Raw genomic sequence first — 12,727 nt, 5'->3', positions numbered from 1 at the left:
TTTTTCATCTTTTCACTTGAAAATCCTATTGGCACTGATTCTCTGGTCTGTTTGTTCACACCACTTTAATACTTCTCAACTCTCCTTTAATCTGGCATCAGAGAAGCCTGGGAGCCTCCACTGAGAGCTAGTTGAAGTAGCTGAATTGAAAAGATAAAATACTTTGCTATTCAGTTTTCTGCGTGATTACAGATTCTTGAAGCCAACAAGAAGGAATTCAGAATCGTGAGCGCAGCATGTGGTTTGTGTTGTGCTGTTGTGAATTAGGCCTTAACCGTATCAGAGCACAGCATGGCGACTTAAGATGTAGAAACGGTTTATTGTGGCACACATAAAACGTGAACTTTAATCCATTAAATCAGTATCAAACACTCCCGCCTCAGGCTGAGCACTCTAGTTCTGATCATAAACAGCTGACTGACGCCATAAATACTCTGTGACTCTGTCACACAGCCTACATGGGATAAAAGGTAAGGTCCTGACTGTCCTTTTACCGACTTTATGGTCTAATGGGGAATTTTGCACTCTTGCAGCGTGCTTAGAGCAGGGGTGTCCAAACTTTCTGTCATGCGAGCCAAAATCATCCCGTCAAAAGTTCTCCGAAAGAAAACAGCAAAAATCAAGCAAATAGTCCTCCAGGTTTATTTAGTTTTTAGTTATTATTAGTTTTAGTTTCTTTTTTTTTTTTTAACATAGATTCAAAATATTAAATGGATTTTGCATGTTTGCTGTATTACAAGAGCTTTCATAACAGTTTTCAAATTATTTTGGATTCGATTGAACATATTTCTTTCCAGTTATAAAAGCAGGATTTGAGTTACATTCTTTCAAAAATGTTTGCTATATTTAGCCAAGTTTAATAAATTCATTAAAAGAGTTGGCTTTTCAGTGGTCATAAAAGATGAATACTTTGTGTCTTACTTAACATTTTCTATCTAAGCAAATTAGTGTCATTCTTAAACTGCAGCTGGGGGACACAAAAAAAACAAAACAATCCAAGTGCCACAAATGGCCCCCAGGCCGCACTTTGGACACTCCTGTTTTAGAGCATCTTTGATATGATCTTTAGGACAATAGAAGTGTGTGTTGGCCAACACAAAGACCAGAAGGAGAACAGATTTCCAGAAACTAGGTTATAGTGTTTGGTCAATTATTTCTCTCCTGAAACATGCTTTTGAAAATAAATCTGCTTTTGGAAAGCTGATTTAATTACCCTTACATCAGGAGTTTCTCATACTTTATTGGCTGAAATCCCCCCGTTATTCTTGATCACAGAACTCTCAACAACACCCACCGAATGCCTTCTGCTTTACTTTAGATCTTTTCTTTCTTTAAAACCGGCCCGTATGAGGAAATGAGACCCGGTGTCTTAGTGCTACCTGAGCTGGAAAGGTTTCAGTCTGAACAACATGAACTGAAATGGTGGGAAAAACTTGCAAAACTTACATGTGCATATTCTCAAGGCGTAAATTGTACGTTTTAGTTTTAGGTAGGCAAGAAGAAAATGAATTAAAACGTATTATATTGTTAAGAGTGTATGTGGTTTTTTTTTTTTTGTTTTATCAAAGACGGGATCTAGTCCTTGTGGCTGTTTCGTTTGGTAAATGAACAAACTGTTAAATTGCCAATATGTCTTGACTTTTCAAATCTTATTGAATCCAATAAGATTGAATCCAAACAAGAGTCGATAGCAGAATAAGCTGTTTGGCCCTGATGGAGGGGATTACGGATCCACATAGTCTACTCTGCTGCTCAACACACACATGCATTTTCTTTACAAGTGTGGGACCATTTAAAGGGAACTAAACACATTAAAACAGTCTCAAATTTGTTTCCAAAGCCTGCTACAGCAAAAGAAAACATCAGCAAAGCACAACTTTCATTTTTTTTATGTCAGGGATATAAATTCAAATTAAACTGTACATATTTCAGCTCCAACTAAAGCAGACATAGTGTTTTAATTTTAAAATAGAGGATTTTTCTATGGACGTGGTTAAAATTATAAAATGGAAAAAGTCACAATAATTAAAAAAATCACTGATACTGGTAATGAATGAAAATCATGCACTATCTTTGAACTGTGGTTCAACAAAATCAATAAAAAAAAACAACAACAAACAAATGAAACAGGCTTGGACAGAAATGATGGGACCTGTAACTAAATAGTTTGTTGCAAAAAAAAACAAAACAAAAAAAAAAGCCATTTCTGCAATTAATGATTTCTGCAAATGAAAATTAGATTTCTCATTTCTCTATAGAATGCTTTGGTAGTTTTGAGATTCCTTTGTCGTCAGGCCGCTTATTGCGTTTTTAAAAGAAATGTTTTACTTAAATAAGACTTCTTTTAATGTGATGAATGAAACGGGATGTAGCTACATGATAGAAAGGTTTGGCTTTCATGAAGGTTTCCACAGCGTTCCTGAGCTACAGTGATTCCTGTCGGTCTGTCACTTGTGTGAGTCAATAAGATTGTAAGACAAGTTTCTAATGTTTCCTTGTTCCAGCCCATCAGCCATGGTGCAGTCTTTTATCTGGGACGACTCAGAGAAGCAAACAGTTTGAATCACCCTGAGCATGAACACCAACTGATCGCAGGAGTATCAGTCTGTCTGAGGAAGCCTATCGATCAGACAGATTGATTGTAATTATCTGCCATCTCCGTCTTTGCTCTTCTCTGCAGGATATCGACTGGGTGCAGACAGAGAAGCATGTGTTCGAGCAGGCGTCTACAAATCCATTCTTAGTCGGCCTCCACTCCTGTTTCCAGACAGAAAGTCGGTAAGAGCCAGATAAGACTGACAGTGTTGAGTTACAGGCCAGCCCTTCTCGGCTACAACTTTTTTATGTTCTCTGAACACTAGAAGGACATTTTAAATTACCAAAAAAAAAAAAAATCAATTTACTCCTCAACTGTTGTCTTGATATTTTCTGCCTTTAATAGAATGTTAAATCAGCTAAGCAATCCAAGTTCAGCTCTTTTGATAATGAAGTCCAATATTCCTGCATTTGGATCAATATCTGATGAGGACATTTTTGACAGAAATCACATCAACTCCATGTCCTTATAAACAAATCCATGACTAAACAGTCAGAACTTTACACTCTGTTGTGGTTTTCCTTTTTTTACCTTCCTCGGCATGTTTGATCAGCTCTCCTCTCCTGTTTGCTTTCTGCGCTATTTGGATTAGAAAACAGACTTTGAAGCTCGTTGTGTTTGCAGTTCTCAGCTGTTTGTGTGATCACATTCCATTCATAAGTTGGACACTGAAGGTTTTCCTACAATTGCTGACGATTCTTACAGCAATGAAATTGGCTTTACATTGCATTTTTTTTCCAAATGAAATGAAATTTGAAATGAAATTGTTTTCTGTCATTAGCCCGCTAACTCCTCCAGATGCTAACACAAGGGTTAGTCTGTCATTTTCACTTCAGGCCACATTGTGAATCATGAATGGGCCATCAAAGGGCCAGTCGTGGCAGAAATTATTGATCGAACCAATCAAATCACCTTAACCTATATTTGTTGATCTTAATTATTTCACCATTAATTACACAATCTAACAATTAATTTGTCATGAATGCTTACACATTAAACGACCAGCACTGTAACCGATCTCTGTCAGAGACACAGCAAATCAACTAAGAGGCAAATCACCAACACCTACTGCTTGAATAAAAGTACAAATTTACATTTAATCAAATTAGTCTTTATTTACAGGCATTTATTAATGAGAAACATCAGTAACCAAAGAGACTACAGAAATCAAAGGCGATAAAACAAAAACACATAACCTATTTGCAATGATCAGAGTTTAAAAGGCGGCGGCTTGAATCCTAAATGAACCTTTGGTGACTCATTGTTCAACCCAATTCAAGCATTAAGAGCTTTCAGACTTTAGCAGATCAACTCTATGAGAACGTCTCCTTGTCTTATCTGATCATCTGTCTAGCTTTCATAAGTTGGGGAAAAGGGGAAAAGAGGTAAAGAGTTGCCCAGTTCATCCCGCATATTCCATTAGCATTTCTTACTGGTCAGCAATAGGAACAATCCTATCTGTGTGGCAGAAGACTTTACTGTCAAACCACCATCATGTTGCTGAACGCAACAGGGGAGAATGTTTTTTGTAAAGACAAAACAAAATGCAGAAAGTGTCTTTTTTCCGGATGGCATGAATAAAGCAAACAGGGCTGAGAGATGAGATTTTTTTTTTTTTCAAATAATCTTGTGGAAAAGCTGATCAGGCGATCCCACAGATGGCATGTTCTCTGTAAAGTCCAAAGCTCTGACAATGATGTCTTAGATCTAGTTTTCCAGCCAAATCAAGGCTCTGTCTTCCAGAAGTTCATACCAGGTCAGAAGGAGCAGATCAGACCAGATGTTCCTCCTCTGTCCTTCAAAATCAGAGGATTTTAATCACAACCGTCTTCTCAAACCTTGCGGGTCTCATTATTCTACACTTTATTTGTAACTATCACAGTTTTGAGCTAATAGTGAGCATTTGTGCCACTAGATGCCAATACCTTAACACACCTGCGGAAATGTATGTTTGTTTTGTTTTAATTATTCCCTTTTTACAGCAAAGTTAATTTGTCTCCATCCTAATAAAACTAAAAGTATGTCCCACCTAAACGAGACTCAAAATTTTTTAAACTTTTTTCTGAGGTAGCGAGCAGAACTTTGACTAACCACAGGTTTTACTTTGGTGTTCTTTAATGTGTGTTTTATTTCAACAGTAACATTCAGTGTGTGAATGTGTGTATGGCTGACTGTAGAGTAAAGCCATTTACCATGTTAAGTGGTTCTTCAGAATGTTTACCACGGTGTGGGTGATTAATAAAGTCCTGGCTGCGTTTTCAGGTTATTTCTGGTGATCGAATATGTGAATGGTGGGGATCTGATGTTTCATATGCAACGGCAGCGGAAACTCCCAGAGGAACATGCCAGGTAAGCATCCAGATGTTCAGCAGCTGTTTCCACACACGATCCGAGTCTCTGTCCAGTTCTGCAGTCAGACCTCTTTAACTGGCCTTCATTCACATGCAAGGTTACTAGTATAGGTTTTTCATGTGTCGGCGTTATTTTGAGGTAGTATTATAATTGTATTTGGATTTTCTGCATCTGCTGTAAAAATCACTGTGGGCCAGATTAGAGAGGCATCTGCTGCAGGGCCAGGAGGATCAGTAAACGGTGCTTTTATTGGACTTTGGTTAAGCTGATGTGGCAGCTGCTCAGGAGAGACGCATGCATGGAACCACCAGCTGTTTAACCGTGGACTCACTGGAGGGATGGGATGTTCTCTGGGAACGAGAAGCATCGGTTTTATGAAAGGATCTGGCGAAGTGCGGTCGGCGATAGCGAGTAAAGATCTTTTTATAAGCATTTTCCTGCGGGGCCTCCGTTTTCACACCGAGCAGATCCTCGCGGGGACGTTGTGATGCTTCCAAATCTGAATTAAGACTTTTTTACATCTTGAAGAAATGCAGCGAGCACCCATAATTCATTGTGCCTGTCTGCTACTGATAAATTTCGGATCAAAGGCTCTGTAATTTAGAGAGGCACCGTTGGGCCCCTGGTCGGCCTCTTCAATCTGCAACCTGGAGACAGTGGCTGTACATATGCAAAGCAGCATGTTAAGCACTCATCATGATTGTACATATTCATGAGCGGCGCTCTTCGACAGAGCCCTGACGCGCTCCCCCGCGCAGTGGGCGACGCGGGTGATGCTGATAGGACGTGTCTCTGCGCCGTCTGAAGGCAGCAGAGGAACAACAGAGGCTGCCAGAGCCGAGATGTGGGGGAGCGCCGTGGGATCTGTGATTCTTCTGTCAAACGCAGACTTTCTACCCCCCCTCCCTCCCCCTCACTGTTTGACAATCATTGGTTTACAGCAGCCAGACACAGAAAGCCTTGTCAGAGTTAATGAAGGCTTGTCTCCAAGAGACAGAAAACACTACCTACACACGGAGAGAAAACACACCGCTGACTCACCAAAGAAGCACTCCAAGTACATTTTATCATCACCAAACGGGCTCCGAGCATGACTCACAGCAGGAGACTGAAGGAGCTGCTGCAAAGTGCCGGCGCAGCGCTGTCCAAAGTTTCACTTGTTTAACGCGCGAGTTTAGGAACTCTGCTCCAACGAGTCGGAATCTAGAGAAGCGCAAGGAAACTCGGAGTGACCAGATTATTGACATCAGCAGGAAACCGAAGAAACCTTAATGTCCGTTTCCTTTTACACTTCAGGTATTTTATTTTGTCCCGAGAGTTGATTTTTTGTTAAATTGTGTATGCCATGATTAAGAGCATCTACAGAAATGTGTGACCACAGTACCGTATGAAGTCAACTGAAAAGTGCAGTGTCCCCTTCCACATATGTGTTTTTAACATGTTTTCAGTGGCTTGAACTTTTCTATATTTTGTCACATTACAACCACAAACATAAATATATTTTATTGAAATTTAATGTGACAGACCACGCAGGAAGAAAATGATACACAAAACATTTTTTTTTTCTTTTTTTTTTTTTTACAAATAAACTGAAAAGTGTGGTGTCCACTTATATCACTTTGTGTTGGTATTTCACATTAAAATCCAATCAAATATATTTATGTTTGTGGTTGTAATGTGACAAAATACAGTGGCTTGTAATACTTTTACAAGCCACTGTAAATAGAAGAAACTTTAAGATCAATTTTTACAATACAAATGGACTTCAGTAGAAAAATTAAGAAAGGCTGGTCTTTAAATTTCCACACGTTAAATAAACTACATTGAATTTGTGGTCAGAAATGAAATTGGAACAATGGATGCATTATGGGAACATGGTCACTGAGCATTTTGAAGGAGGTTTGTCCTGCTCACACCTCTTAGTTTGGTGCGCTTGACTGTTGTTGATGTGAATATGAACTCAATGAAAACTCAAGAGCCGTCTGCACCTTGAGACTGCAGCAGTCTTTTCCACTTTAGCAACATAACCGGGCAGCCAGTTTGTATTTCTTAAAGGTGACTGAAACCACTAAAATCAGCCAGCTTTGTTTTCAGCTCATTATAATAACAAAACATTAATTAATGGCATTTATTTCTTTAATTCTTCTTTTTGTCTTTTCTCTATTTTCCCCCTGATTATCTTTTTGTTTATATTCAGATTTTAAACTTTTTTTTGGTTCTACTTTTCTTTTTTTTTACAATTGTTTTCGTATTTAATTCTGAAGTATCGCCTTAGTCCTATGGTTTATTCCTTTAGTGAAGGAAAATACATTTTTATATTTATCAAAGATTTAGGCAGCTTTTGTCCTATATCACAAAGTTGAATTAGCTTAGAGTACATTTGTATCTGCATTACATTCTTGATTACCTATTTCCTGTTTTTTATTCTGACATTACCTCTGAGCATTGCAGACACTTTAAGAGAAGAACTTGAGTTTATCTCCTTTCTCCTAATATAAAATCTGTAACTAATTGGACAGTAGTAGCCCAGGTGCTGGAGACTTTGCTCCCCAATCCTTTTATGGCTGCAAATATTTGCTGTTAAACCTTGTATTTTTTGCAATACACCTGTGCACAAACAATGGAGACTGATGACTTTAATAGTCTCAGGTATGTGTGTGCACACCTTTGGCCTGCTGGTGGCGCTGTGTGACGATTTCAACATTTTCTTCACAGATTTTATGCTGCTGAAATCTGCATCGCTCTGAACTTCCTTCATGAGAAGGGGATTATTTACCGAGATCTAAAACTTGACAACGTTCTGTTGGACCACGAAGGACACATCAAGCTTACGGACTACGGCATGTGCAAGGTCTACAAGAACCAAACATTTACTGAAGTTCTAATCGTGTTGTCTACCAAGCTGAGCAGCCTGAACTGGAAGCTCTAGCATAACCTCCGTTTTTGTTGTTGTCCCCACATTGACGGCGTTGCTCACATCACGTTTTAATCCACCTACCAGGAGGGCATCAGACCGGGGGACACCACCAGCACTTTCTGTGGGACCCCCAACTACATTGCACCGGAGATTCTGAGAGGAGAGGACTATGGTGAGATCTGTAGCGTGATGTTCCAGAACTGGAACAATAGTTTCATTTCAGGATTTCTGTCCTGTAAGGTTGCTAAGCTGCTTTAAATTATATCACACTCGAGTATCCATGAATGTGTGTTGGTGCTAAGCAACAAAAAGTGTTGCTGAGGCGAGTTTATGCTGATGAACTTTGCTTAGTTACCAGCCCATCCTGTGTGTGTGTTTCCCCCAGGCTTCAGTGTAGACTGGTGGGCTCTGGGTGTGCTGATGTTCGAGATGATGGCCGGAAGGTCTCCGTTTGATATTATTACTGACAATCCTGACATGAACACAGAGGAATACCTCTTCCAAGGTGAGACACAGTCATTCGCTCTGCTTGCCGTTACCCTAAGCTGGAAGTGATTGAGTTTAGTCATTTCATGGAGCTTGGACTGAAAGGTCAACTGAAAACTCAAAGTAGTCCAGAGGTTTCCTTCACTTGGCTCACTTTACATATGCCTCGTCTTTGGTTTAATTCTTATTACCGTAGTTGATCTGGTAACACTTTATTTAACGGCTTGTGCATAAAAACGACATGACACTGTCATAAACATGAAGGAGTCTTTATGAATGTCTATGACTGTTGTCATGAAATGTCATTCTTTTAACGCAAAGTTGCTCTAAAAGTTGCATTAAAAGTCCACTAGAAGTGTCAACTTTGTATTATTTTGTAAATGATGTCACTTTAATTCAAAGTTGGCACTTTTAATGGACTGTCAACACAACTTTTAGAGAAACTTTGCATTAAAAGAATGACGCTTCATGACATCAGTCATAGACGTTTATAAAGACTCCTTCATGTTCATCACAGGAGTTGTGTCATGGTTATGACAGTGCCATGTCAGTCTTATGCACACGCCGTCAAATAAAGTGTTACAGTTGATTTCAAAATTATTTGAAACTGATTAAGAAAATAATTTGTCAAATATGAAGAAAGTGGATTTTATAGCAGTGCAGCTTTAGAAACAGGCACATTCAGATGAAACTGGGACAATTTTACAGCTGACAAAATAAAATGAAGTATACAGAACGTATACAGTGTAAGTGTGAAAGTTGGGCCTTTTTGTACTATCTAGATTTTTTTCAGTGCTACAGAGAAAAACTAGACCTTAAACTGGAAATCATCTTTGTCTGCGTGATCTGGCAGTAACATAACGTAGGTCTGGACTAACACGCTGAACAGCTGCAGAGACACTATCCGCTATCCAGGCGAGCGACGAACATTTGGAAAGTCACTCCTGATCAGTTTCTGCTGCGTCAGTGTAACTGGATGGAGTCTGTGACTGTAAACTGTGTTCTTCAAATACCATAACAGTTCATGTTATCACATAAATCTTTAAAAGAGGTGCAATTATTCGATCTCTCAGTTTAAACGCTTGAACTCGGAATGACGTTGGCTAAAAACACATCCTCAGTACGAAGTCCTGCCCCACAAGAGCCCTGGAGGATTTGGCAGTACATCATGGCCTCTATAACAAATGGGACTCGGTTGCATGTGAGGACCAGTGGAGTGTTTCCTTCATGCGTTTGCTTCATTTGGCAGCTGATGGACTTTTCATCGAGCAGAAATGGAGCCAGATCATTATCCTGAGCCACCTGAAATCACAGAACTCTCTTCTGTCGCTTCAGTGACAAAATGTTGGTGATGGATCCAGGGTTCTGAGCAGGAAATGCTTCAGTGTTTGTCACAATTTTATTTTTATAAGGACACATTTGGAGAAATTCCAGGAGTTGCTAGGGAGGTTTTTGTCGAGGTTTTTGCAGTTCTTTAGACCTGCACTGTTTTATTCTGTAAGGACCAAAGCTAACTAACGCAACAGTCACAGTAGGATAATAAAAATCAATGACATCTAATACAATATAATACAACATGACACAGAGTGATCCAATGCCATAATTCACTTTATAATTAATGTTAATGCGTTAAGGCATGCTATCAATCTGAAGATTTTAACTTGTTAGCACTACATAAAGCAGATTAATCAATCTACCTATTTTGACCTAAAAGCTTCTCTCCTGCTGAGGGTTACGTAGTTCACAGCACAACGGGCTTGACACAAGGGGAGCGACGAACGACAGCAGACACCAACAAAAGTTGAACATTTTTCAACTTTCTTGTGTTGCTTTGTCAGCCCGCTCGTGCACATCTACGTGCACAAGCTCAAAATTTCACATGCACAAATTATGGCGGTTGCTTGGCTGGATGAGGACAAGCGACTGCCGCCTCGTCCCACAAGTTCCATATTAAATGAATGGAGGGGGACATTAATTTAAGATTTTAGACAAAACCTTTAAACCTTCCTGACTACAAGAACCTGGAAAACTGAGAATCTTCAGACAGGTTTGGTTTGAGACAATAAAACAATTTCTTAAGCGTTTTCTGAAAATGTGCATGCAGACGCAGTTTATGATTTGGGCTATATGGGGAGAGGTACGCAAGAACTAGAAAACTAAATATATCTGTCAGTTGTCCCCTGCACAAGTTTGCTACTACTTGTATACCTGTGTAGTGGAGTAAGTTTCCCTTAGTTGCTGTTGAGTGCTGGGAGACTACCTCACTGGAGTATGTGGGGTATGGAAAGTAGGTGTGCACAACGGGTCAAAAGTTAAATACAAACTGAAGGATGTTACTAATTTTTTGCACCCGTCAGAAATCAAGCCCAGGAGATCATGTAGGTCTTTACATGATGACCTAATCTGGCCTGAGCATCAAGAAAACTGTGTATCGATCTATGGATAGCATCTATGTTCATTCAACTGCAGAATGGCTGCGGCCCTGCTTACCACAGCAGGTTAGCTTTGTTCCAAGATGGAGGCCTCCATCTGTGCAGGAAAGACTCAACTTGGGCAACAGCTGAGGGAGTTGAATCAGCGTTTGGTTGATGTCATCAGTTTGCATCAGAAGCTGGACGTATCTAAGCGGAGGATCAGTCGATCCAGGGAACAAATGAGCTCCAGTTACTAAAATGCCAGGTTTAACTGACCACATGGAAGTAACCATTTATGTCACTGAAATATTTGCGTCATAAACTAAAGGATTAGTCTTTTAATACAACATTTCACTACCTTCTTAAAACATGGACTGAAGGATGGGAAGTGAAGTAGTCAGATTTCTTGAGTGAGGTTCTGGGGATTTTCTCAATCAAATAAAACTGATGTGGTTTTAAAAGACTGGCCCAACTCATTTATTTACACAGAGCTGTTGCAACAACACACACTTGGCTCTAATAAGAAGGAAACTAAACTGTGGCTTCACTCTAACAAGACGTTCAAGTTTTCCGGGAGCAGCATGTCAGCATTCAGTAATTCTCTCAGCCAGTCGGATGTTTGCAGATGTGCATTCTGAGCAGAAACCAACATGTTCATCCCACCTGCTGTTTGTCAAGATTCACTTCAATTTATTCAGTTCTAAAATACTTTATTAGTCCCTTTGTGTTGTTAATCCAGCTTCCAATTCAGCTTCCCTCTTGTTGTAGGGTACCTTTAAGCAGGCAGTTTTAGTTGCTCCTGAAGGAATGTTAAAACGTGGCTCCATGAAGTGCTCTCACTCACAACATCCCTCAAAATCAACTGTGCTTATTGGCATCACATCTTTTTCTATCATGTTAAACTTTTTCTGCGTCATTCTCGCCTTCGTGGCACATCGATAACTTTTGATTGAGAAGTTGACAGTGCTCTCTGTCTTGAGGATCAGCTGAATAAACGCAGATCACCTTCACTCTGTAAGTTAAGGTGGTAACTTAGCTTACGGAGTTTGTTTAGATTTCAAAGCAGAACCGCTTGAAGTGCAACTAGCATCCGACAGCGGACTCTGTTTGGAGCATTTCTCCTTCCCATTCTCGGATGGTTCCGCCATGTTTATTTCTCTTACAATCGATTCCGGCTTAAGGATGACCAGTGGTTCCCTCTTAGGTGCTACAACACTGAAAGAAAGTGTAAGCTCATGTTATTAGTTAATCAAAAGGAAAAATATATATATTAAGCCATTAAACAAAAATTAATCATAAGTCAATCAATTGTTTGCATCCCTACTTTGTGGTTCGTGTGTGCGTGTGTTTTTTTCTTACCGTTTTCTTCATGTTAAAACTTCAGTTTAAAACTTCATGTTAAAACTTATAAACTGGGCTTAGTTGTTCACCTCAATAGTTGTTTTTTGGTGCCTCTTTAATATCTGTAGCAGCTCTGTCTAAAGAGACCTGAAGAGACATGTTTCATTTGCTTATTGACAATCATTATTGGATGTTTCAACATTAATACAATCACAGGGTTTTGGATAAAAAAAGATATGGCTAACACAGATCCGACTATCTTTTGAACTTTGTTGCAACAGCGTGCTAAGGAGCGAGAGCTCAGCAGAAATCGAGCTGTAGGTGTCATCACACTTCATCATTGTGGAGAATTTCTCTGCTTCTATTTGTGTTTGTGTTTCCTCGAGCCATATGGTCTCCTTACATAGCGCAACCCCATCACCTCCTCCTCCCTTCCTCGCACTGTCTGCAGCAGCAGAAATTCCTCCATACTACAGTGTGACGCACTTTGTCTCAGCTGTGACCGTCAGGAGCTTATAGCGCGGCGCCACAGCTAGCATCTGCCACCAGTACCATCCTCCTGGTGGTTTTTCTGTGGCTGATCAGCAGGTTCCTGGGCGAACGCCTGCCAACGGAAACCAA

The 12,727-nt window shown here is 39.8% G+C and overlaps 1 protein-coding gene across 6 annotated transcripts in view; it reads left to right on the top strand.

Annotated features, from left to right (window-relative positions):
- Positions 1 to 12,727, top strand: part of prkcz (protein kinase C zeta) — a 106,480-nt gene that overhangs the window by 66,560 nt on the left and 27,193 nt on the right. For all 6 annotated transcript variants that reach the window (XM_023348355.1, XM_023348340.1, XM_014473697.2 and 3 more), the window contains 5 exons: positions 2,681 to 2,778; positions 4,859 to 4,945; positions 7,664 to 7,799; positions 7,950 to 8,037; positions 8,251 to 8,370. In XM_023348355.1, coding sequence (XP_023204123.1) covers positions 2,681 to 2,778; positions 4,859 to 4,945; positions 7,664 to 7,799; positions 7,950 to 8,037; positions 8,251 to 8,370 — 529 coding nt within the window. The remainder of the gene's footprint in view (positions 1 to 2,680; positions 2,779 to 4,858; positions 4,946 to 7,663; positions 7,800 to 7,949; positions 8,038 to 8,250; positions 8,371 to 12,727) is intronic.

This window comes from Xiphophorus maculatus, chromosome 1 (assembly GCF_002775205.1).
Source record: "Xiphophorus maculatus strain JP 163 A chromosome 1, X_maculatus-5.0-male, whole genome shotgun sequence".
Taxonomy (NCBI): Eukaryota; Metazoa; Chordata; class Actinopteri; order Cyprinodontiformes; family Poeciliidae; genus Xiphophorus; species Xiphophorus maculatus.
This window is presented reverse-complemented; position numbering and strand designations above follow the sequence as displayed.